General features: G+C 52.0%; 1 protein-coding gene and 1 non-coding gene across 2 annotated transcripts; one reads left to right on the top strand and one right to left on the bottom strand.

The window, feature by feature from the left end:
* The first annotated feature begins 1,578 nt into the window (after positions 1 to 1,578).
* On the top strand, positions 1,579 to 22,011 carry WDR5 (WD repeat domain 5). Its single transcript, XM_039348345.1, has 14 exons — positions 1,579 to 1,736; positions 2,589 to 2,726; positions 6,384 to 6,492; positions 7,888 to 7,961; positions 8,638 to 8,727; positions 13,614 to 13,703; positions 14,522 to 14,605; positions 14,769 to 14,824; positions 18,046 to 18,092; positions 18,190 to 18,265; positions 18,966 to 18,999; positions 19,322 to 19,396; positions 20,150 to 20,237; positions 21,143 to 22,011. Exons 2-14 carry the CDS (start codon positions 2,646 to 2,648, stop codon positions 21,241 to 21,243), a joined length of 1,005 nt encoding a protein of 334 aa, XP_039204279.1. The 5' UTR covers positions 1,579 to 1,736; positions 2,589 to 2,645; the 3' UTR covers positions 21,244 to 22,011.
* Positions 22,012 to 23,013: 1,002 nt separating this feature from the next.
* On the bottom strand, positions 23,014 to 23,138 carry LOC120310205. Its single transcript, XR_005557295.1, has one exon. It is a non-coding gene; the product is annotated as a U6atac minor spliceosomal RNA (small nuclear RNA).
* Between the last annotated feature and the right edge of the window lie 1,480 nt (positions 23,139 to 24,618).

Raw genomic sequence — 24,618 nt, 5'->3', positions numbered from 1 at the left:
TAGGTGTGAACTTAAATGGACTCCAGAAGATGGTAGAGGACAGGAAGACCTGGAGGAACGTTGTCCATGGGGTCGCGATGGGTCGGACACGACTTTGCAATTAACAACAACAATCATAAATTGTGATCCTTAAGTGAGTTGCCCACATGGTTGCCTCGCCCAACAACCACTGCTCTGAGCCTCCCAGGTGCTAAGCAAACCGAGTGAAAGAGGCTGGCAGCTCCCCTCCGTGTGCAGAACCTGCACTTTGGGCCAGAGCAGGGGTTCTCAACCTTGGCAACTTTAAGACTTGTGAACTTCAACTCCCAGAATTCCTCAGCCAGCAAAGCTGGCTGAGGAATTCTGGGAATTGAAGTCCACAAGTCTTAAAGTTGCCAAGGTTGAGAACCCCTGGGCCAGAGAAAGGCCCAAAGGATCCATGCTTCCTCCTGCCCAGTGCACCAGGTTGCCTCCCCACCAAGTGGTGGTGGTGATGGTGGCAAACTAGATTAGAGCCCAAGGATGAGCTTCTTCCTTTCTCCAACTCTGCGCACAATCACCCCTGCCCTTTCTGGCCCAGGGCCCTGGTTCTGGGAACCAGGCAATCTGGGCAGGAGAAAGGAAGTGGCTTGTGACCTTCCCTGACGGTCCGTTCAGCAACACTGTCATTTCAAATGGTTGCTGAGCGGTCGTACGTTGAGGACTACCAGCGCTTCAAGTTCCCCCTGAAGACCGTTGAGCAGCATCGTCTGGCCTAGAATGCAGCAGGGCGGTCAGTAATGGACACTTCTGCTTTGTGAACTACCCTGCTGACCAGTTTTCTCCTGGGTGCGTTTCAAGCGACCTGTAAAGCGCTGCTTCGCACAGCGCCTGGTTACTTGAGAGACCACCAGCTCTCCTGGCCGGTCCGATTTGGCAGGACCCTTGGATCAAGCGGCTTCACCTCGAGGGACCCCCTAAGCCTGCCTCCGTCTCCGCTACAGCGCCCGGAAGGACGACCCCCTCCCCGAGATCCAGGCAGCGGGTCCCCTTGCGGGCGGGTAGGGGCCGCGGGCGCGGTTGGACGGATTCCTCTTCCTGTCGCTCAATTCAGACACGGGGGCTTCCCGCTCGGGAGCTCTGGAGTCCGGAGCCACCTGGGCAGAATCAACGCGTGTGCGTGTGAAGAGGTGAACCTCGCCTATGGAAGACTACGCTTCTGCGAACCAGCCTCTGCCGCCGAAGGCTGTCCGCGGTCCTCACGGCTCCTTGCGCGCGATTCAGCTGCAGCGGGAACTGCTCCTGCCGTGCGTGGGGCAAGGAGGGGAGAACCCTTTGCCCTCGCCGGCCTGCGGGCACTGGCCGTGAGGGGCCCGGCTGAGACTCCGGAGCCGCCCCGCCAGCCCCCTCTTCCCGCGAAAGAAACCGGGCAGCCCCGAGCGGCCGGCAGCGGGAATCCCTCCAGCCCTTGGAAGTTCCCGATGAACTCGGCTACGCGCCTGCGCCTCTTGACCCGCTCAGCCCGCCGTAGCCGCGAGAGGCGCTTCCGCCCGGCGTGTCCCGGCACCGCCGTACCGGCAGCCTCTGCGCTTGCGCGAGCAGGGGAAACGGAGCGCAGTCGCGGCCCCGTGCCTGACCGCCCGCAGTGCGCCTGCGCGAGGCCTTGCGCGGCTTCCACTCCCTCTTCCCTCCTCCCTCCCTCCCGCCGGGCGGCCCGCAGGGAGGCGGCGGCGGCGGCGGCGGCAGAGGAGCCCGAGGAGGAGCCCGAGCCGCCCGCGGTGAGTCAGCCGGCGGCCGCAGCCTCCGGGCTCCACGCGGCGGCGCTGGGCGGGCGGTCCGTTTGGGGCCTCCGTCCGCTGGCGGTCCTGCGGAGGCGCACCGCGCGGGGCGGTGTGGCGGGCCCGGAGCGCCGCTGCGGCTGCTCCTTCACGCGAGAAACGCTGCCCTCCCTCGCTCGCCCGCCCGCCCGCCCCAGATGGCGGGCCTCGTTGCGTCGTGGGCCCCGGCCGGGAGGCGTTCCCTGCTGCGATGACCGTGGAAGGGGAGGCCCGGTCCGGGGAACCCCCCAAGAGAGCCCTCCCCGGGCCTGGCCTGAGGACCCTCCCTGCGGCTCCCCCTTCTTCCTCTCCTTCCAGCTGTGGCGGGAGCCCCCCTGCCCCCCCCCCCGTTAGGACTTGGCGGACTTCAACCCCCAGAATTCCCCGCCCTCTGGCTGGGAATTGTGGGAATCGAAATCCACCCTCTTCAGCGCGGGGGGGGGCACTGAGCTGCTGGAAGAGGGCTGTTCTCCCCCCCCCCTTATCTCCTGGGGAGCCTGCAGCCGTTTGGGCTCTCCTGAATAATTTACAGCAGAGAAGTCTGCCACGTCCCCCTCTCGTATTATTGCAGTAAAAAAAAAAAATTCAAATATGCCACATACATGCCCCATGCCTGAAGGCCTGGCCCTGGGTTTGATTTCCTGGGAGGGACCGACAGAAGCTCAGCTGGGGTTGGGTGGCTTCACAATGTCCTGGGATGCATCGCCCCTCCACTTATTTCACGGATGGGTGAAGCTGCAGTGGGTCACGTTGCTGCTCCTAGATGCGTGTAAGTAAAATTCCTGTTCTCTTTCTGCCTCTTTTTCTTCCCAGAGACAGGCAGATCCCTCCTTTGAAACCGCCTAATCCTGGCTTGTGCTTCCCACCGTCATGGCTACGGAAGAGAAGAAACCTGATGCGGAATCAGCCAAACCACAGTCGGCTCCTTCCTCCTCAACCAATCAGAGCAAGGTGAGTGGGAAGCTTCTGGCCCATTGTTCTGCCTGCAGGTCCAAGTAGAGTTCCTTGGGAGTGTCTGAGGAGCATGAAAACCTGCATTTTGCTGAGAGGATGATTCAGAATACTTACCTCTCTTCTTGCTTGTAGGGTTTAGTTGCTCATGGAGCCATCATATTTGAGCATAAACGATATCGGTGCCAGGAGAAGCAGGCTATTGTTCCAGTACATGATAGGTTTAATGGCAACTGCAACTTTGTAATATTGAATTCCCATATTTATATTCTAGTAACGTTTTGCCAGAACTTTATTGATTTCAGCAATATCAAGTAATTATGTTATCATAAATCCAAGATACAAATAAAGAAAAATATGGGAAATATAAAAAATGTTCTATACAATGTAAATAAAGAGATGGATGCTGAGCATCTGAAAATGTGCCATATATAAAAATACACCCTTATTTCTATTCTAACTACTGATCAAACTTTTGAGATGCAGGTAGTTTTCAGGTTATGGCCATTTGCTTAGCAAATGGTACTTAGGATGGGTCCTTGTAGTTCCAATTGTTACAGGGACCTTGTGGTCACATGATCGTGATTCCCAATTGCCTGCTGGCTTCCCACAAGCAAAGTCAATAGGGAAACTAGCAGGAAGTCAGAGGTACGCCTCCTCAATTATCAACTGCAACTGGGACTGCTGGAATTGCCAGTGCTAAGTGACATGGTCACATGATGTCACATTTTATGACTGTCACTTAACGACTGCAGTTCTGGTCCCAATTGCTGTTGACTATCTGTATCTGCAATCAATAGAACAAAGCATAACTTAAATAAAACAACTTATATGTCAACAACTGAGAATAGAACCAGATACAAATGGACATTTTCTAGCAATGCAGCCTGCAATTCTTTTATCCGGAATTCTTCTATCCTCTGCGTTAAGAACTGAGCCCCTACCTGTAACTTCTCGAGTGTGCCTGACTCTAAATGTAGTGTTTTTCTTAAAGAAGTTCTTGGAAAGATGCAAGCTATATTTGAATAGCTTATAAATTTATCTTAATCAGGACAGTAAAATGTTTAAGAGGATACCACAGAGTATTGGATTTCTGACAGTTAATGCTTTGCCAGGTAATCAGAACATGCTGTTGCAAAGGAACTTAGTTCCGGTTAATCCAGCTCTGTTTTCCAGCTGTTTTACTGGGAGGGTACAAATGTCACTGCCTCCCTGCCAGGCAGCCTTTGGCATTTGTAGGTACATGGCTTCTGCACAAAAAGCTTCATTTATAGACATTTACTAAAACTGTCTTATAATTTGTGAAGGAGCAGATTTCAAAGTGACTTGGTACCTGCATTTGCACCATCTTGCTTTCACACACTTCAGTTAATTTGATAAATCCTAATAAAAGGATCCTGGAAGCCAGTTTGGTCTAGCACAGACATGTCAAACACAAAGCCTGTGGGCCGGATGCAGCCTGAGAATTGGTTTCATGTGGCCCGCGAAGCCATCCTGGAAACAGTGAGGGAACGGCCCCCGCTGCCTTGGCCCTGGCCCAGGCCGGCCAGGAGCCAATGAACAATTTTGTGGTGGCCATCTATGCTGAAACGCATTCAGTCTTAGCTCCACAAGGCCGTCCAGAAACAGCGAGGAACCGGCCCCTGCCGTGTCGCCCCCGCCCTCTGGGTGCATGCTGGACAGGTGTCACCCTTTATGAGAAATGAAGAAATGCACCATCACCTGGAAGTGGTCAGCAAATGGCCCTCGCCTACTTCACATATCCAGCTTGATGGGCTCTGGGGGAGGGGTTTCGGCAGGCAGCGGGGCGCTTTCATAGCGCCGAGAGGCTGAGCCGGGCGGCATGAATCAAAAAAAGAAGCGCGATGCCGCCAAGCCCCCAACCTGCCCGGTTTCGGCCTGCAGCGGGGTGCTCTCACAGTGCCAAGAGCTGAGCCGGGCGACGCGAATCTGATGAGAAGTGCAATGCTGCCTAGCCCCCAGCCTGCCCAGTTTCAGCACGCAGCAAGGTGCAAAGCTGGCGAGCTTCCCACTGCCCGGGTCAACCTCTCGGCGCTGTGAGGAAAGCGCCCTGCTGCCTGCCGAAATCGGCAGGTTGGGGGCTGGGTGGCATTGCGCTTCCTTTTGGATTTGCGCCGCCCGGTTCACCCTCTTGGCTCTGTGTGGAATGCGCCCTGCTGCCTGCCGAAAGCAGGCAGGCTGAGGGCTGGGCAGCCTCGTGTTTGTTCTTGGATTCACGCTGCCTGGCTCAGTCTCTCGGCGCTGTGAGTAGAGCGCCCCACTGTCTGCCGAGACCGGGCAGACTGGGCGGCATTGCGCAGGTAACGTTGACTCTCATGCGGCTCATGGCATCCCCTCCCCCAGAGGCCACCAAGCCAGATATGCGAAGTAGGTGAGGGCCATGTGCTGGCCACTTCCAGGCGATGGTGCACTTCTTCATTCCTCACGAAGGGTGACCCCTCCCCAGCTGCCTTTCTTGCCTGTTTTTCTCCCTCCCTCATCTCAAATATTTTCCCACCACTCTGTACTTAGGAAGGAAAGAAGAAGGAGAGGGAGGGTCTGAGAGAAGTCCTGCCTTAGTCCTGCCCTGCTGCCCTTTCACCATCCCCTTGCCCCCTCCTCCTGGCCTGTCCTGGGGTCTCCCATCCTATTGCTAAGGAAGCTTTGGATACAAAGCCGGGTCTCCTCCCGTGGAGATGGAATGGGCCTCTCTCTGACTCTGCCCTCGTACCCATCATGAGCAATCTGGGTAAGGACAGCAAGCATAGCAGCAGCAACCTTGAGAAGGAGGCAAATGCAGCTGGGTGCCCCCTTGGGGAAGTGGGGCTGGGCTTGGTGCTGCGGGTGCTGAAGGGCCAGGCTGGGCATTTGACCTCTGCTGCCTAGGGCTCTAGGCAGCCCACACCACCATCCCCCCCCCCGAATGGTCTGAGAGGAACAGTGAGGCTCCTCCAGTGGACCATGCCTTGGCCCTTGCCCTGGTCCCACCCCCTTCTGCCAGAGACCCTCAGATCTGTCCCACTCCTGCCCAGGCCCCCACAGGCACCCTTGACGTGAATGATGTAGAGCTGGCCACGCCCACCCAATAGGCCACACCCACTCCACGCCCACCCAGTAGGCCACACCCACCCAGGACACACCTACCCGGCCCCCTGAGGGCAACCGCAATGATGATGGGGCTCTCAATGAAATTGAGTTTGACACCCCTGGTCTAGCAGTTATGGGGCTGGATTAGAAGCCAGACTGAGACCCATTTTAATCTCCTCTCGTGTGTGGGAGCTACCTGGATGACTTTAGGCCAGTTGCTCTCCTTCAGAAAAAGGCACTGGCGAGCCATCTGAAAGCATTGCAGGAAAAACTTCAGGGACTTGTCTTTGTGGTCACAAGGCTGATGTGACGGGCCAGGAAATAAAAGATCTCCCAGTTATTGTTTTATTGGGATTATTGGACTTCGTAAAGCCAAGAGCTGTCTGCCAAGAGCCCAGTCCTTGTTCCTTTGCTGCCTGGAGGGAGGTACAAAGGGAGCTGGGCTTGGGGGGATCCTGGACAGTTATGAAGTACCTGGCAAGGGGTGGCCAAAGAACTGCCTAGGCCAGTGATGGCAGTGTGTAAAGAGAACAAGTGATTTCTTCACCTAACATGGTTTTCTTTTGCCAGCCTGCACCTGTGAAACCAAACTATGCCCTGAAATTCACATTGGCAGGACACACCAAAGCCGTATCCTCTGTAAAATTCAGTCCCAACGGAGAGTGGCTGGCTAGTTCTTGTAAGTATCCTTCTGCTCCCTTCTTTCTACAGCAGTGTTTCCCAAACTTGACAATTTTAAGGCATGTGGACTTCAACTCCCAGAATTCCACAGCCAGCGTTGCTGGCTGTGGAATTCTGGGAGTTGAAGTCCTCATGCCTTAAAATTGTCAAGTTTGGGAAACACTGTTCTACAGCATGTAATCCCGGTTGAGGGGGAAGTCAAGTGTGTGATTTTTTTTTTTTTTTACATTTCTGGATATTTGTGTGACAGCGTGGGGGCTTCCTTCTGAGCAAATTGTTATTCAGAACCCCACCAGTGTCCTTGGAAATGCAGGGGTCCGACTGGGGTGGCTCCAGAAAAGGCCCCTGGTGTATCCTCCTCAGATCTTCCGCAATCACCACCGCAGTTGAAGCAGCTGGTAACCTAGTATTTCTCTCCAAGGGCCCCAGTTGTGGAATCTCTCCTCTCTGGGAAGCTGGCTTGGCTTCCCATTTGTTCTCTTTGAGTATCAGGTTCAAATATTTGAATTGTTTACAGCAATATCAATAAGATGCTATATTTTAAAATGCAGGAGTTTGGTCATCTGCTTCTTATTTATATTTTAATTGTGCATTGTGCTTTCTTTTAAGTTATGCGTGACATTTTAACTGAAGCAAAGTTGTTCTTGATACAGTGGGTCAGTGTTTCCCAAACTTGACAATTTTAAGGCATGAGGACTTCAACTCCCAGAATTCCACAGCCAGCAACGCTGGCTGTGGAATTCTGGGAGTTGAAGTCCACATGCCTTAAAATTGTCAAGTTTGGGAAACACTGCAGTAGGTGATCATTTCAGAACATTTGTAAAACTGGCAGAATTGGGATTTCTTAAGGCTGTTTATAATGCTCAGTGTTGTATCACGCAAAGGTAATTTTATGATTGGTGTAAACATTTCATAATTTTGCACAATATATTCTGGTTCTCCATGCTCTGGACTGGGTGAAAGTGAGTGGAAGCCCCTGAATTTTGGAATTCTTTTATCAGCTCACTGTGAACGGATTTGTAGGCTGGACATTTGTAAAGATGAAAGTGAAATTTCTGTGCAGCTGTGTTCACAATACTTCATTGGTGACCCTGCTGGTTGGACCAAGCGTCTCTTGTCCTCCCAGTGGGAAAGACGTTGCTACTGCTGCTGCCCTGCCTTCCCCAACTCTCACTGGGTTGGGTTAATTGAGTGCCAGTTGCCATGTGACTGCAGGGACACTCTGAGGGCCATTATCTGTCACGAGTAGCCCTTTTTCAGCACGATCATAACTTCAGACGATGACTAAACAACATTAGATGAGGACTACTTGTTTTTGCAGCAAACAAAATTATGGGTGGCAGACTGACTTGGCCTTTGTAGTTGGTCATTTTCACTTTTTTTCTTTTTTCAGCGGCTGATAAGCTTATTAAAATTTGGGGTGCTTACGATGGCAAGTTTGAAAAAACAATGTCTGGACACAAACTGGTAAGTATAATACACAGGATGGAGATTTAACTGAGAGAGTCCCAAGATACAGGATCCCCTTCTTAGCAAACTCCTTCCCAAGAAGGCGTTGTAGTAAGCCATGAGGAGGAAGTTACAGTCTGGCTTAATTATTCAGGCCTATCACTGAGGTGGTCTCTGGGTCAGAACACTAGACAGAGGACACTTGAGGACAAAAAAAAAAAAACATTCCCACGGGAAGAGAGATTTCTGGATTAAACAATGTTTGACCACAAACACAGGGAAACACATTTTGAAAGCACTTCCCTAAACCTCTGCTGAGAAATAGTTGGACACATCAGGAGTTATCAAGTGAAGCATTTGCTGGAGGAGTGTGCTGTACAGAAACATCCTTCGGTGTGTGGGAAGATACACCTGTGCACCTGTCCCCTCCTGAGCAAAGGCTTCTGCAGGTCGAGCTGATTCTTTGTGATGTCTGCGTAGGTGTTATAAAGGAGACGACAATTTTGTTTTAAACTTCCAAATGTCACCTGCAGCCCTGAGGTTTCCTAGCAGCCTGACTTCTCATGAGCGTCTCCTGATCACCCAGGCTAGTTGGTAGTGCCAGCTGCTGGGGAGGGATAACATTTTCCAAGATGTTACCCCAAACTTTGGATGAAGGAGAAGTTATTGCAGAGGCACTTTTTCTGTTTTGCAGGGAATCTCTGACGTTGCTTGGTCATCTGATTCTAACCTTCTTGTCTCTGCCTCGGATGACAAAACTCTCAAAATTTGGGATGTCAGCTCGGTAAGACGTTTGTGATTGGGTGATTTCAATGTCCAAGAACTTTACATTTGGAGATGCACTTCATGCCCCGATCCCCAAAAAATCCCCCATTTTTTTTTTTCAGTCAGACTCAATTTCAGTGCTTAATTTTCTCTTCTCTGCCTTAATGAAGCAGAGAAACCTGAAGGGGGTTTCCTCTGGCGGTTCCAAGATCAGTTAACCTTTACCAAGAGACTTGATGATTTCACAGGTGTTTAATCTTATTATGTGTATATATGAAAACACAGAGGGGGAGTTTGCTGGCTGTCCTCCCCCCCCCCCAACCTCTCGTCCAGGAGGAAGTGGGAGAGTGCAGGCAGGAAGAGGCTGCTCCCTCTTGATTTGCTTCTGGCCTTGATTGGTCGGTATGGAAAACTGCTTCAGGAGAGTAAAAAGAGAATTATGAGCCAGGATACAACATCAATATCTGGGAAAACCCTAAAAAAGATACAGTCAGGTCCAGAAATATTGGGACATTGACACAATTCGAACATCTTTGGCTCTATAAATTAAAGCTGACAGTCTGCAGTTAAAGCACATTGTGTTTGTTTCATTCCAACTCTATTGTGGTGGTGTATAGAGCCAAAGATGTTCGAATTGTGTCGATGTCCCAATATTTCTGGACCTGACTGTAAGTAGCGAATTTGTGAGCACCTGGAAATGAATAAGGTGCTTGCTAGAAGCCGGCATGGATTTGTTAAGAACAGATCATGCTAAACAAACCTTACATTCTTCTTTGAAAAAGTGACTAAATTAGCGGATCAGAAATGCTGCGAAGATATTATATTTTGATTTCAGTGAAGCATTTGACAAAGGAGACCACAACCTGTTTCTTGGCAAGATAGAAAAATAGGATAGAAAGCATGACCACCAGATGGATTCTAATAGGCTGACCAACTCCACTCAATGTGTAATCTTTAAGGGAGCTGCATCTACATGGAGGGAAATAAGCAGTGGGTTACCTCAAAAGTTCTGCCTTCTGCCCAGTACTCTTCAACATTTAGATGAAGAGATAGAAGGGGAGTGTATCAAATTTGCAAGTGATAGCAAGTTGAGGGGAATTGCTAACACCTGTGGAAGATAGACTCAAGATTCAGAATGATTTTGAGAGAATTAAGCATTGAGCCCTATTCACTGCCAAAAATGCCAGTGCAGTCCTAGATTATATCAACAGAGGGAGAACTCAAGATTACAAAATAGTAGGTAGTACCACTTTATGCTGCACTGGTACAATTCTGGTCACCACAATACAAAAAAGATGTTGGGACGCTCAAAAGAGTGCAGAGAAGAGCAGCAAAGATTATTAGGGGTATGTAGGCTAGGCTAAATGGTTAAGGGAACTAGGTATGCCTAGCCTGTCGAGAAGAATTAGGGTGACATGATAGGTGTCTTCCAATATTTGAGGAGCTGTCAGAGAGAAGAGGGGATTGACTTATTCTGCAAAAAGCCTGAGGGCAGAATAAGAAGTGATGAGTATAAGCTAGATATCCAACCTGGAACTAAGGAGAAACTTCCTGACAGAACAATTAATAAATGAAACAATTTGCCAAAAAGGCCAACACAGTGCTAGGCTGCATTAACAGAGGGATAGAATCAAGATCACGTAAAATGTTAGTACCACTTTACAGTGCCTTGGTAAGGCCACACTTGGAATACTGCATCCAGTTTTGGTCACCACGATGTAAAAAAGATGTTGAGACTCTAGAAAGAGTACAGAGAAGAGCAACAAAGATGAGTAGGGGACTGGAGGCTAAAACATATAAGGAACGGTTGCTAGAATTGGGTATGTCTAGTTTAACGAAGAGAAGGACAAGGGGGGACATGATAGCAGTATTCCAATATCTCAGGGGCTGCCATAAAGAAGAGGAATTAAGCTATTTTCCAAAGCACCTGAAGGCAGGACAAGAAGCAACGGGTGGAAACTAATCAAGGAGAGACGCAACCTAGAACTAAGGAGAAACTTCCTGACAGTGAGAACAATTAATCAGTGGAACAGCTTGCCTCCAGACGCAGTAAATGCTCCAACACTTGAAGTTTTTAAGAAGAGACTGGACAGCCATTTGTCCGAAATGGTGTAGGGTTTCCTGCCCGAGCAGGGGGTTGGACTAGATGACCTCCAAGGTCCCTTCCAACTTTACTATTATTATTATTATTATTATTATTATTATTATTATTATTATTATTATTATTATTATTATTATCATCATCAGTGGAACAGCCTGCCTCCAGAAGCAGTAAATGCTCCAACACTGGAGGTTTTTAAGAAGAGACTGGACAGCCATTTGCCCGAAATGGTGTAGGGTTTCCTACCTGAGCAGGGGGTTGGACTAGATGACCTCCAAGGTCCCTTCCAACTTTACTACTATTACTATTACTAATTTGTCTTCTGGAGTTGTGGCTGCTCCATTGCTTTTTTAAAAAAATGGACAACCGTTTGTCTGGGATGTTTGAGGAAAACTGCTGGAGGGACCAGAAGAGATAAAACCAGAAATGAGACCATAAGAGAAAGAATTGGCATAGAACCAATCTTAAATTACATGCAAAAATAGCAAACGAGGCTGTTTGCTCACCTGGAGGGGATGTCTTGGGATTCCATACCAAACAAGGCATATACAAAAAGAGAAGGTCAAAGGACACGAGGCAGCCCCCAAAGAAGATGGAGAGACAGCAGCAAAGACACAAAGACAGCAGCATCAGGTAACAAAGGTTGAGGCCGCCAGAAGAGGAAGAGCCAGAACTTTGTTCTCTCTTGACACCTGAAGTGGAAAAAGGAAGAGAAGAAGAGGGAGGAGCAGGTGAAGGGGCAAGGTCTTTTGCCTGGGGCAGGGAATTCCATCCAGGTCCATTTCAGTCCTATGATTCTATGTTTCCCAGTGTAGCTTTTCTTTTCCACTCAGTTCAGATTGCACGTTAGCTAGAGAAGAATGCTGGCAGAGGAGTTTTAGAGATGCAAGTGGATCCTGTCCTTTTGGCAGTTCTAACGTAGCATCTGTTTTCTGCCCAATAGAAAAGGAATTCCGTCCCATTCTCGTGGAAGGTAAAGATTGGAAAGCAACCAGTCCAACCCTTCCTCGGTGTGGGAATCCCCCACTGCAGCATTCTGGTAGGAGGCCCTGCAGCAAACTCTGCTTAAGCCCCTTCAGCCAAGGAGGCAGCTGTTCCATTGATGAACAGCCCATAATTCTGAGAGTTTTTTCCTGATGTCCACCAAAATCAATTTAGTTGCCGCTTAAACCCGTTGTTTCTTGCTTCTACCTTCTGGTGGAGCCTCAAGCAGTTTTCATTTATTTTCTAAATCAGGGGTTCTCAACCTTGGCAACTTTAAGACTTGTGGACTTCAACTCCCAGAATTCCTCAGCCAGCAAAGCTGGCTGAGGAATTCTGGGAGTTGAAGTCCACAAGTCTTAAAGTTGCCAAGGTTGAGAACCCCTGTTCTAAATGATGGCCCCTTGGATACTTCACCACAGCTGTCATGTCTCCCTGTAGAGTTTCTCTTTTCCAATTAAACTTCTTTAAGAACCCCAATTACTCATAAGCTTTTCATTGCCGTCATAGTCTCCTCTGGACACTCCCCCTTCTGTCAATGTCCACCTTAACATTCTCTGAGCTGGGTGCAGCTCTCAGAGAAGACCCCTTGATCTTGAGGCTTGGCTTGTCCTCTGTTAATGTGGCCTATGATTGCATTGGCTTTGGGCTCAGGATGTCATCCACGGAGATATCCAGGTCCTTTGCCCATACAGTGATCCAGAATGGTTCTCCATCTCTGGGCCTTTTGATTTCTCCCACCCAAACATAGGACATCTCCTGTTGGCTTCTGCCACTTATTCCAGCTTGTCAAGTTCTTGAAGAGCACTATTGTCCTAGCATATTTGGTGAACTCTCATCGAAGTGATTGATGAGCCTGCGGAGCACACGGGCCCTGGAGAGAGCTCCTCCTGCCATCACTCCCACTGGGAGCAGCCTTTCTGGGGCTTTTCTGGGATGGGATGATGCAGCCATATCATGGCAGCCCGGCTCAGTTCACATCTCTTGAGTTATTTTTCAGTTTTTGACCAGAGGTGTGCATCAAAGGGAAAATGTATTTTGTTTTGAAATCACTCTGGATTAGCAGAGGTAGAATGAGTGATTGCTAAAATCAGGGAAAGAACTCATCTTCAGAAGTGGGGGGGGCTCCATCGCTGGAGGGCTTTAAGAAGAGACTGGGCAACCATTTGCCCGGCATGGTATAAGGTCTGTTCTGACGGGGGTTTGGACTAGGAGCCCTCCACGGTCCCTCCCAGCCCTGTTATTCCGTTATTCTTCTGTGTTTTGGCAAAAACAAAACCTACAGGGACTTTGGCGTGATTTTTACTGGGTGAAAAGGACAGTTGATGCAGATATTTACAGGTAGGGTTCTGATAGTGTTGCACTAATGCTTGTCCTGTGGGCAAAAAAACAAGATAGACACTAAAGAGTGGTATTCAAGAGGGAGGTGTCTTGCTTGCTTCCCCAGCCAGTCTGGCTAGGTTGGAGGAAGCACAGCCTTGGTTTGTGGTTTATCTGGAAGGGCAGCCTCCTTTATGGGGCCCTGTGGTGTGAGTGCACCAAGCGAAATACCAAATTGTGTGGAAGAAAGATGCCTGTCAAAAGGCCAAGTCAGCTTTATCTGCTAGTTCCTAGTCACAGAGGAGGCCTTTCCCGTCTCCCATTTTTCAGGAGGGAAATTTGGGCAGACCTGGATTTGCTTCACCTTCCAGCCAGAGCTCTGACAAAAGAGCAAAGTGTTTCAGCAGCCCCCTTTCAGCATCACATTATCATCTGAGTCCATTTTGATTCTTTCTGCAAAGAGCTTGGTATAAAAATGCATCTCTCTCTCTCTCTTATTCTAGGGGAAATGCTTAAAAACTCTGAAGGGGCATAGCAACTATGTCTTCTGCTGCAATTTCAACCCTCAGTCAAACCTCATCGTCTCAGGATCGGTAAGCATCTGGCTGGGCAAGACCTCATTTTAGGCAGAAATGCACGGTGACTCTCAGGATCTGCGGCCAGGTGGGCTTCCTTAGCAATCCAGAGCTGCAGCTCTGCCTTCAGAGGTCCCAAAGCGTAGCCCTCCCCGCCCCAGGCCCCTGGATTCTTCTGGGTGGAAGGGTTTCCAGCCTCAGGTGGGCCTTCTGATGCAGGATGAAGGTCTCCTATGAGTTCTGGGGTCATAGGGGATAAAACCTTATTAATTAAATGTAATGTATATGACAAATAGAGTGGGAGATACAAGATACCAGGTTTTACAGCAAAATAACCCTTTTAAAATACTCCATTACCTTCTATCTTATTCCAGTAGAATTTTGATTCGTCCTTTTCTATTTTCCTGAATATTCTAGCTCAAATATTCATTAGTTATAGCCTCACCCCTCCCATTTAGCCGGCAGCCGTTTCGTGCAAAGAAATTAAGCATTTCCACGTGAGCGTCTTCCTCCATGGGGGGAATTTGGCATTTTCAGTTAGTGCCCCCTCCCTAAATGGATGCTACTGGAAGGAAACCCGGGGGTGACCTGCCCTGGGAAGCACTTGGGGGGAAGGGCAGGTCAGTCTCCTGGGCCAGGGGGCGAGTCTGTGTGAAATGGAGGCGCTCTGGGCACCCCGAGTCAGAAGCAGCTGCTTTTTGCTCTTTCTGGGGCCGGGGGAGACAGGCCTCCCCCAGAGCTCTGCCTCAGAGCAGGATGTGCCGAAGCGGAAGCCCTTCCGTGTTTGGGGATCTGCACAACGCAGTTTCTGACCGTCTCCTCTGCTTCGTTTCCAGTTTGACGAAAGCGTCAGGATCTGGGACGTCAAAACGGGGAAGTGCCTGAAGACACTGCCAGCTCACTCGGACCCCGTTTCTGCCGTATGTTCTCTTTGGAGGAAGGGGGTGAACATTTCCTGGGGAGCCTTGGCCGAGAAGAAGGGGGGGGGCTTCCTCCCTCTCTGGGGCAGAAGGGGGAGGGCCCCAGAGCTGGCTCCCTCGCTTCCCTCTGCCCTCCAACAGCAGGGTCTCTCCTTGCCTTCAGGTGCATTTTAACCGGGATGGCTCCCTGATCGTGTCTAGCAGCTACGATGGCCTGTGGTGAGTAGAGAGCCAGGGAAGGCCTGCAGCCTGCAGCGCTGGGCAAAGCAGGTCCTGGGCAGAGCACAAGCCATTCTTCCATTGGGACAGGGCATAGCGGGCCTGGCCTAGGGGTGGGGGGGGGCACACGTTTCTTGAATTAACACGGTGACTCCACCCTTGATTTTAAGAAGGGGTGGCCTTTCTTGCCGTGTGGCGAAAGTCGTTGAAGGCACACAGGCCCGCTTCCCACCTTCAGCCTTCAATTGCGGGCAAAGGAACCCCGTCCTTGAGCCCAGAGAGATCGGACTTCTCCCGCCTGCCACCTGCTACTGCAGAGGTGGATCTCCCTCCCATATATCCTTTAGAATTTAGTTGGGGTCAAGCAACCCTGGCCTCATTTCCGGCTCTGTTTGGCTCTTTGCCCAGACACCAGTGCCCTGGAGATGGTCTGGAGCAGTGTTTCTCAACCTTGACCATTTTAAGGCATGTGGACTTCAACTCCCAGAATCCCACAGCCAGCAATGCTGGCTGTGGAATTCTGGGAGTTGAAGTCCACATGCCTTAAAATGGTCAAGGTTGAGAAACACTGGTCTGGAGAATTGGGGGGGGGGCGAGTCCTTTCGAAGGAGGACTGTCCGTTGTTCTTTTGCGTTGCCTTCCTTTCCCCCATGGGCTGCATGAAGCTGCCTTTTCTGTGCTATGCAGTGAGCCTTGGAAGGACAGCCCTGGGGCCCTGTGGGAAAGGACAGCTTGCTGGGAGGAGCTTTGGGGCCTGCAGTTCAGGTCTTGGCTTGGCCCAAGAGTTCCTTTCCCGAGGCTCAAGCCGTCTATTTGTGCATTCAAAGGCTTTCCCGTCCTTCCTTACCCAACCTGGGCCGGTTTGCTCTTTTGGATAACGGGAACCTGAAGACCTCCAGCCTCCACCGAGCCCCAGATGCATGAAGGCCCCCTCGGCGTCTCCCGCTTGGCCCTCCCCTTCCCACTCTGGGCGGTTCCCCTGGTGGAAAGCAAAACCTTGGCCGTTCTGAAGAGCATTTATTTATTTATTTATTTATGAGACTTATCTACCGCTTTAAGTGCAAGCACTCTCTAAGCGGCGTACACCAGTAAGCAATGTGTATATATATATATATTTACATTGCCCCCAACCATCTGGGTCCTCATTTGACCTACCCCGGAAGGATGGAAGGCTGAGTCAACCTTGAGCCGGTGAGATTTGAACCGTTGACCTGCTGAACACAAGTCAGCTAAAGTGGCCTGCAGTACTGCACCCTAACAGCTGCGCCACCTCGGCTCAGTCAGGCAGGACGAAGGGGGCTTAGGGCGGAGCGGTGGCTGCCCCCACCCCCCAGGATGGGGCCTATTCTTGGCCTGACCCTCTTTTGCCAGCATCTCCCACCACACCAAGGCTCCTCTTCTCTCCCGAATTGGCAGAGCCCCCCCATTCCTTTCTGAGAGCCCGTTGGGAGGGGACCATAAAAAGAAAGCACAGCAGGGTTCCTTTGTTGTGGAGAAAGCTTTAATTTGAAAAGGTCTCTTCACCCTGACGCTGAAGAGAAAACAGTGGTGCAGGGGGAATTTTTGTTATATCCAAAAGGCCTGCACAGAATTAGTAAGAACGTGGAAAAAGAACCAACCCAAACTTGCTCCATTAAAGCCAATGGGACTGGCAGGGTGAGTCGTCCTGCTCCTTGGAGCACCCCAGAAAGCCAGGGAAGCTAGCAGCAGCCGTGCCTCCTGGCCTGAGAATAGAGAGCTGGGCGGGGGGATAGCAATAGCAACAGCACTTGGACTTATATGCCACTTCACAGTGCTTTACAGGCCTCTCTAAGCAGTATATAAGAGTCAGCCTGTGGCCCCCAACCATCTGGGTCCTCCTTTTACCCACCTCGGAAGGATGGAAGGCTGAGTCAACCTTGAGCTGATCAGGATCGAACTGCCAAACTGCTGGCAGCCGGCAGTCAGCAGAAGGAGCCTGCAGTGCTGCCCTCTGACCCCTGCGCCACCCCGGCTCTTGTGAATGACAGCTTTGTGGGTGGGAGTCGGGCCCTGCAGAAGAGCACCTGGCCGCCTTCCTCTGCACTCCTGGGCTGCGCGCTCCTGCGTTCGATGGGTTTCCTCATGAGCGCCTGATCATCTGGTGGAAGGAAGAGGCAACTGGGGGAGACAGGCAGGGCCCATTCCCGAAGTACGGGGGGGGGGGCAGAAACATTTTAGAATTTTGAGAAAGGGGGCCGTGTTCAGAAGGGGCTCAGGCAGAATGATGGGGAGGAGGCCCATCCGACAGACTGCCCAGGTTCTCTCCTTAGAGCCAGCGCCAATGAAAGCAGGGTTGGCCTTCCCGTGGACTGGATCTCCTGGTCTGGTCTACCGCAGAGGGCTGATGTCTGTTGAGGGAAATGAAGACGGAGGGAAGAGGTGAAACTGCCATTGTTTGATGACAAAGGATGTCGTGTCCGTTGTCCCCCTCTTCCAAATCCTGGGCTGGAATCTTGAAAAATCAGAATCTCAGCACCCCTGAAAATCAGCCATGATGGGCTCGATGCCTCCTCCCCCTCCTCCCCCTCCCCCTCCTCCTCCTCCTCCTCCTCCTCCATGGCTTAGTGATAGGAGTGGGAAGAGTGGTGCTCAGGCCACACGGAAGCCTGGAATGTTTTACTGGCTCCTGGTTTCCTCTTGAGAAAAACCCAAAAGAGTCTTAAGGGGGCACCGCATGTACCCGGCCCCCTCCCCTCCCTTCCTGAGCATCAGCCTCAGCCTGCCTGAGCCCCCCCCTCCCTCCCTCCCTGGCCACCTTGCCTCCCTTGGAGCTCAGCCCCTCCCTTCCCCATTCCCTGCTTAGCTACCTTCTGGCCTCCCTTGCACGTGGGAACGTTCCTGGTTTCCATTTCAGAATAAAAGTGTTTCCGGAGGGAAATTCTGAACGCTTACTCTTTTAAAGAAGACCTTCGCTCTAAAATGTGCCCGTGCCTAGAAACCGTTGGTGGTCTTTTTGGTCTGCGTTTCCTGTCAAACCAAACGAAACAAGGCTACCAGACTTCAGGGTCTATTCCATTGCCATTCGGAGTGCCCGAATGGCTGTGTGCTCTCTCTCTCTCTCTCTCTCTCTCTCTCTCTCTCTCTCTCTCTCTCTCTCTCTCTCTCTCTCTCTCTCTGTGTGTGATCCATCCATCTTGTCATCTCTCCCCCCCCCCCCCCAGCTTTTCTGCATGACTAATGTGTCTCCCTTGGCATTGCAGCCGGATCTGGGACACGGCTTCTGGCCAGTGCTTGAAAACGTTGATTGGTGAGTTGGCTTCTCTCCCACCGGAATTGGCTCAGGCAAATCCCCATTTCACCGGGCGGGTACTGAAAACAGGGCTTTCTTTCATTCTCTCTTTCAGATGACGACAATCCCCCCGTGTCATTTGTGAAATTCTCTCCAAATGGCAAATACATTCTAGCAGCAACTCTGGATAAGTAAGAGCCAAAGAATTCCATTCCAAAGAAAAAGGCAGCAGGGAGGAGGGTACGGCTGCCCAAGTGATGTGGGGAAGATCCCAATGGTCTTCTAGCCCTGGATTGCTCCGGGCCAGCCTGGGCCTTGATTTCCTAGGCTGGGTGTAAAAACCTGGGGAGTCGGGTTGCCCCCAAAACCTCCAAAGGGTTTTGCCAAATTGTAATTGTAAAAGTGTCAGAAAGGGAACTATGGTATTTTAAGTGCATGACATGACTGGAGAATGACATTTTAAAAAATAGCTTCAGCTTTTTTCTTGGCGCTGCCGGGTCCTCCTTGAGGAGCAGCCCCTGGCCCAAACTGCCCCGCAGGTCGTAGAGGCCTCCGTCTGCACTTGTCTCCTCCCCTCAGGCAATTTGGTGAGCACTCCCAACTTCACTTCTCTCTTATTTTTCCAACAGCTCTTTATTTAGTTTCCATATTTGGGAGTAGCAGCCTAGGAGCCTCCAAAGTATGAAGGGATTAGGTGAAGAATAAATTCCCAAAAATAAATATTGGGGTGTGGTTTTAAAACTCTTTTTCAAGAAGGGGAAAAACAGGTGGTGTGAACAAACAGGTAGATACAGGAAAAAAATTGAGAGAGCTGGAGGTCAGCCGGGGGGGGGGCGGTTGTGGTGGGTTATTCTGTGGGCCTTTCTAACCAGAGTGTTTCCTTCTCTCCAGCACTCTCAAGCTTTGGGACTACAGCAAAGGGAAGGTGAGTTCCTGTGTTTAACTCAGAAGATGATAAACCCCGGGAAGGCCCTTGTCTGTCTTCAGACTGAGAAAGCACACCGACCGCTGACTTCGTCCCTTGCTGTCCTCCCACGGTAGAAACTTAATTCAACAATAATGTGAAATTAATGCAGCTGTCCAAGTCCAGTTTTTGAATATTCCCAGACTACTAAAATTTGGGAGACTGAAGGGTTGAGGAGGAGGGGGACATTATAAGACTCACCTCTTTGTCCAGAGGTGAGTCTTGGGTGAAAGTCTGTGGCTTTTCAGGTGAGGGAGGATTCTGTGGCGTTCTTTTTTTCCAGTGCCTCAAGACCTACACGGGCCACAAGAATGAGAAGTATTGCATCTTTGCCAACTTTTCTGTTACTGGCGGAAAGGTGAGGGTCTCTTTTCCGAGTTGCCCAGGAGGACCCCGTGTTTTCTTCATCCGTGCAAATGCCCTCTGAGCAACAGTGCAGAGCAGCATTCGAATTCAGGGGCAGGGCCTGGGTGAGGGAACAAGGTCGAGTAAGTGGCTCCACTCCAGGGAACAGGATCTGAGGGGTGGCACCAGGTCTGACATAAGGGAACTGGCCACATAAAGTGGCAGCTACGGAGCGCCTGGGGTTGTGGTGGACTTTGAGGCTGCTGCCCTCTTTGTGATGTGCATCATCCAAGATGAGAATTATTTATTTTATTTATTTATGAGACTTATATACCGCTTTAAGTGCAAGCACTCTCTAAGCGGTGTACACCAGTAAGCAATGTGTGTGTGTGTGTGTGTGTGTGTGTGTGTGTGTGTATGTGTGTGTGTGTGTGTGTATATATATATATATATATATATATATATATATATATATATATATATATATATATATATATATATATATATATATTTTTTACATTGCCCCCAACAATCTGGGTCCTCATTTTACCCACCCCGGAAGGATGGAAGACTGAGGTCTTGCTATTTTAGAAAACCAGCTCTGAAGCCAGATTTCTGACGGGGTGACTGACGGGTGGCTGGTAGATCGGGTGAAGGAGGAGGGGGGAGGAGAGTGAGAAGTGGCCCCTCCAATGGGATCTGCGGTTGATCACCGGGACCCACCCGGGCTCTCCCCTCCTGTTCTGAATGCCTCTCTTTCCTTTAGTGGATCGTGTCAGGTTCGGAGGACAACCTAGTTTACATCTGGAACCTCCAAACAAAAGAGATTGTACAGAAGCTGCAAGGGCACACAGGTAGGAGCGCCTGGGCTCATTGTGGTGCACAAGGCCCCCTCGGGGGCTCTCGGGCCTTGGCCTCAAACAGCTGCGGCTTTGGGGGACAGGTGTTCCCGGCTTTATGCCAAGCACGTATTTAAGGAGCTTCTTCTGGACCTGCTGCTGTAGCCTAGAACTTTGGGGCCCCAATCCTGCATTCCGGCTGCTCCCACTATTTGCCCCCAGGATCCCCTCCCTCCTGCTTGAGGGGTGCCCCAGGAGGAATCCGCCTTCCATCCTAGAGGGAAGGGTGCAGGGCCTTCATGGGCTTGGTTCCCATGGCTGGGGTTAGGGCTGCAAGCAGTCAAGGGGGTCTCCTTGACCCTTGGGCTGGGTGGGAATATTGAGGACTCCTTGAAGTAGTTGTGCCTCCCCCCAGACCCAGGACTGTTGGCATATGATCAAAGTTAGTGTTACTGGTAATAAAAAATGAGATGGTGCCACACACTTTTGTTGACTAGGAACGTAAGAACACAGTGCCCCTAGCCGCAAAAGTAACACACAGTTGGAACTACTGGTCTTATCCAGTCCCGCTCCTTGGTGGCTGTCCACCGCCCACCCACCCCTGGCCAGGGGGAGGATGAGAAGAAGCACCTTCAGGACAGAAGGAAAGCTTTCCTCCCCCTGCAAAGCTGCCTCTTGGTGTCCACGTGACGTGGTTCTTTGCCCCCGGGGAGTCTGGCCATAACAGGGAGGCTAATGCCAGCCAAAGGGGTGAGGCCAGGCCTGGGATTCTCCTAGCCCAAGGAGGGACCCAGCCCTTCAATGGGTATTGGCCTCTCCTCAAGGCTCCTTGAGTTGGCACCCCTGAGTGGGCTTATTCTTGGGGGGAGCCAGGCAGGTGTTGGCTGCTAACGGGCATCTCGGTCCCTCTTTCCCAACAGACGTCGTGATCTCCACGGCTTGCCATCCGACGGAAAACATCATTGCCTCTGCAGCCCTAGAGAACGACAAAACGATTAAACTTTGGAAGAGTGACTGTTAAGTGCTTTTGGCACCGGCATCATGTAGAGACCGTTGGGGTGGTGTCCATAAAATTGGAGGGTATTTTGTGTTTGTGTTTTTTAAAAAAGGAGAAAAAAAAAACCCCACATTTCAGCCGCGTTAGCAGGAAATCTGGAGTGATGTTGCAGCCTCGGCTGATGGAGAATGGAAGGCCCGGCCCTTGTGTTGAGACCCCCTTGGCTTCCTCAGAGAAGGCTATCGTCCCTGCTTGGAGTGGGGGTGTTTGGTTGCCCCCCCCCCAGCTAGAAAGAAGGTGAATCTTTTTAAAGTCCAGCTAAGGCAGAGGAGCTCCGTGCTTAACAATACGCCTCATCAGTGAAGACAAGATAAATGCGACCAAATAAATGTGTCCCTTGTTGCCCCCCCCCCCCGGTTCCAGAGCCTCCCCTCCTGTTTGCTCTGGTAGAGGCTATTGTGGAAAATCTTCCAGGCTTTTTCCCTCTTAGCCTCCCCTCCCCCCTCCCCCCCCCAAAAAAAGAACCAGCTCTTGTGACCCTTTTTTGTTTTTATTTTTTAAAACCATTTGGCAAATTTCACAATATGTGTACAGTTACTTAAGTGTAAAAAATTTTTTTTTACCTGGAAAATTTCTCTGTATGAACTTGTATTGCTAATAGTATGACTGTATCTTTTCCGGTGTCGACACTTCATCCTTTTCCTTTCTCTACGGTACTCTCGGTGTCCTACGCCTCCCGGACGGGGACCCCACGGCAGAATAAAAAGTGGGATTTAATGTGGTTGACAGCAGGATCGCTGCCTGGCGTGAGTGCTTTCAGGGTGGCATCCAACAAGCTTTGCCTGGATGCCAGTCACCTGGTTTGGGTGAACAAGGCAGCCACGGAGCCTGCGTAGGGAGGGTGAGGGCCCGGTCTCAGCTCTCCCCCCCTCCCCCCCACAGATTCCAGAAACCCCCTCCCTCTGGGAATGTTGGCCAAGAAGCAGCAAAGGCTGCAAGGCGGGTGGTGAGTCAAAGCAGCTGCCATGCTTAGAGCACCAGTGGCCTGCCCCCGTTTGGGCTGCCCTCCTCAGGCCCGGGGGGGGTGTGTGGTATGGGGTGGTCATCCCGGTGCTGGAGCAGGGGCTTTGTTTTCCCTTTTCCTCCCATGGGAAAAGCAGCAATGTTTGCAGCTTTTTTAACACAAAAGACGAGAGCAGGCTGCCCCTTCGCTTGCCATCGGGGCCCTTCGACCAGGCTGAGGCTCCAAACCGGCAGGAGCACAGCTAGGAAGGCGAAGCAAGCTAGGAAGGCGATGCAAAGCCACCCGCCAGCTCTTCCTTCTCCCTTTACTTAACACACTGCCTATCTTGCTAAGCAAAGCCGCTGGCTGTTTTTGTGGGTCCTTTTAAAGGGACTCCAGAGCTGTTTTCCTGATTCTCTGATTAGGAAATGAAAATATGGGGAAAGAGTGGAACGGGAGCCCCCAGCTGCCATGGATTTACAGAGGCCCACAGTAGGTTGGCAGCCTTGCTTCTGGTAAGGCTGCTCTGGCATCGCTTGGTAGTCTCCCATCCAGGCCCTGGCAGGCTCCGACCCTGCTCAGCTTTCCAGAGGTCGGGGGGGGGGGGGGGGCGCGTGGGCGTGGCTGATTTCAGAAAGGGAACCAAATGCAAATCCAAAAAGCCGGTATTGCTATACGCCAAGCTACGTCGGAGTAGGAGGGAGTCTTGCAGCTGCCTGCTGCGGCACGGGGCCCTCCGTTGCGGGGGGGGGGGGGGAGGTGTGTGAGGCCGGCGGTGCGGGCCTCTGCCCCAAAAGTGGTTAGATGCCACGACGTAAGTGGCAGCGCCTTAACCATATGCGTGTTGCACAGACCGCAAGGGCCTCTTCCATCCTTATCAAGGGGAGTGCTAACCTTCTCTCCTTTCATACAACACACTTCGAGAAGCCACGCTATGGCTATTTAAACCTCAGAGAAAGCTAAGCCTCCAAGTTACGGTTAGCAAAATGGGATGCAGGCAAAGCAATTCGGCTTTTAGATACTTTCTAATACTATGTGGTTAATCTAGAGCATACCTTCGGTGCAACGTAGCTAATAAATCTGAGGCAATTGGATTCTGTTCTCGTCAGTGACCACTTTCCCATGAAGCCCGTGATAATATATGCACGAGTTTATCCAATCGCAACGCAAAGCGCCTCTTCGCTTTGCCTCTTTTGCAAAACGAGCCAGATGTTGATGGACTCCCCTTCGGGGAGGACGCCTTGCGAGAAGAGAAGTCACCGCCGAGACAAAGGACCCCGGGGGCGTCGGCTTCGCCTACCCTTCTCCAAGATGGCGGCCGAGGAAAATTTAGGGCGCCGGGAACCCCGAGTTCGAATCCCCGCAGCTCTATTTCCTCGCCTCCCCTCCGGGCGGCAGCAGAGAGCGCCGGCGGCCGCTCCCCCCTCCCCGTCCCAAGAGCGGCGACGGGGCGTCCGCTTCGACCGGCGGCCCGTGCCCGCGGGGCCGCTTCGGAAAGGGGCGCCGGCTGGGGGTCCGCGCGAGGGCGAGTCGGGGGGCCCCGGCCTGAATCCAAGCCGACGTGGCTCCTAGAGGCGGCGCGGGGTCGCTGGCTGTCCCGGGGAGGACGCCAGGCGGCCGGGGGCGAAGGCTGCTCCGCTGGGCCCCCGGCCAGAGACCCGGGCCCGGGGAGCTCTCGGACTGGCACCGCCCCGCTGGAGGGGCCCGGCTGCTCCCGCCCACGCCCGGACCAGAGAGGCGGCCGGCGGCCGATCAAAGCGCCTCCCCGTCTTCGAGCCTCAAGGAAGACCGCAGGACCGTCGAGGCCGCTTTGTGCCCCGAGACCTCCTGGCCGCAGCGGGACTCGACTCCCCCGCCCGCCCCGCTGCTTCCCTCCCCCGGAGCCCGCGGCTGCTCCCGGCGCCCCCCCGGAGGAAGGTCGAATTCGGAAAGCAGTTGGGACGCCGCTTTCCTCCCGGCGCGGCTCCTTCGCCGGCGTGGCTGAGCCGCCCCGACTTTCCTCAGCTCTGACCGTCCGGCTGCGCCCCCCCCCCCTCTCGGCCACCCGCGCTCTCGGCCCGCCGCCGGGTCGGGCTGAAAAGCCGCCTTCCCTCTCCGGGCGCCAACGCGACGGTTTGGGGCTTTCTCCTGCTGGTTAGCCGCCAGCCGGGAGCTCCGGAGAGCGCGAGCGGCCTCGTCTAAGCCAGGGGTTCTCAACCTTGGCCACTTTAAGACTTGTGGACTTCAACTCCCAGAATTCCTCAGCCAGCTTTGCTGGCTGAGGAATTCTGGGAGTTGAAGTCCACAAGTCTTAAAGTGGCCAAGGTTGAGAACCCCTGGCCTAAGCCAACCCGAGGGTCTTGAAGGGGAGTTAGAGCCAAACCTCGGCTAAAGAGAATTCCTTTCCCGTTCGCCGG

Source organism: Crotalus tigris, unplaced genomic scaffold, assembly GCF_016545835.1.
Source record: "Crotalus tigris isolate CLP2741 ecotype Arizona unplaced genomic scaffold, ASM1654583v1 scf7180000018142.649072, whole genome shotgun sequence".
Taxonomy (NCBI): Eukaryota; Metazoa; Chordata; class Lepidosauria; order Squamata; family Viperidae; genus Crotalus; species Crotalus tigris.
This window is presented reverse-complemented; position numbering and strand designations above follow the sequence as displayed.

Bases quoted from the DNA above. Each gene is read 5' to 3' on its own strand.
- WDR5 (XM_039348345.1), top strand. From the start codon at position 2,646: ATGGCTACGGAAGAGAAGAAACCTGATGCGGAATCAGCCAAACCACAG. The intron at 7,962-8,637 runs GTAAGTATAATA...TCTGTTTTGCAG, and splicing joins CAATGTCTGGACACAAACTG to GGAATCTCTGACGTTGCTTG. The intron at 14,825-18,045 runs GTGAGTAGAGAG...TTGGCATTGCAG, and splicing joins AGCAGCTACGATGGCCTGTG to CCGGATCTGGGACACGGCTT.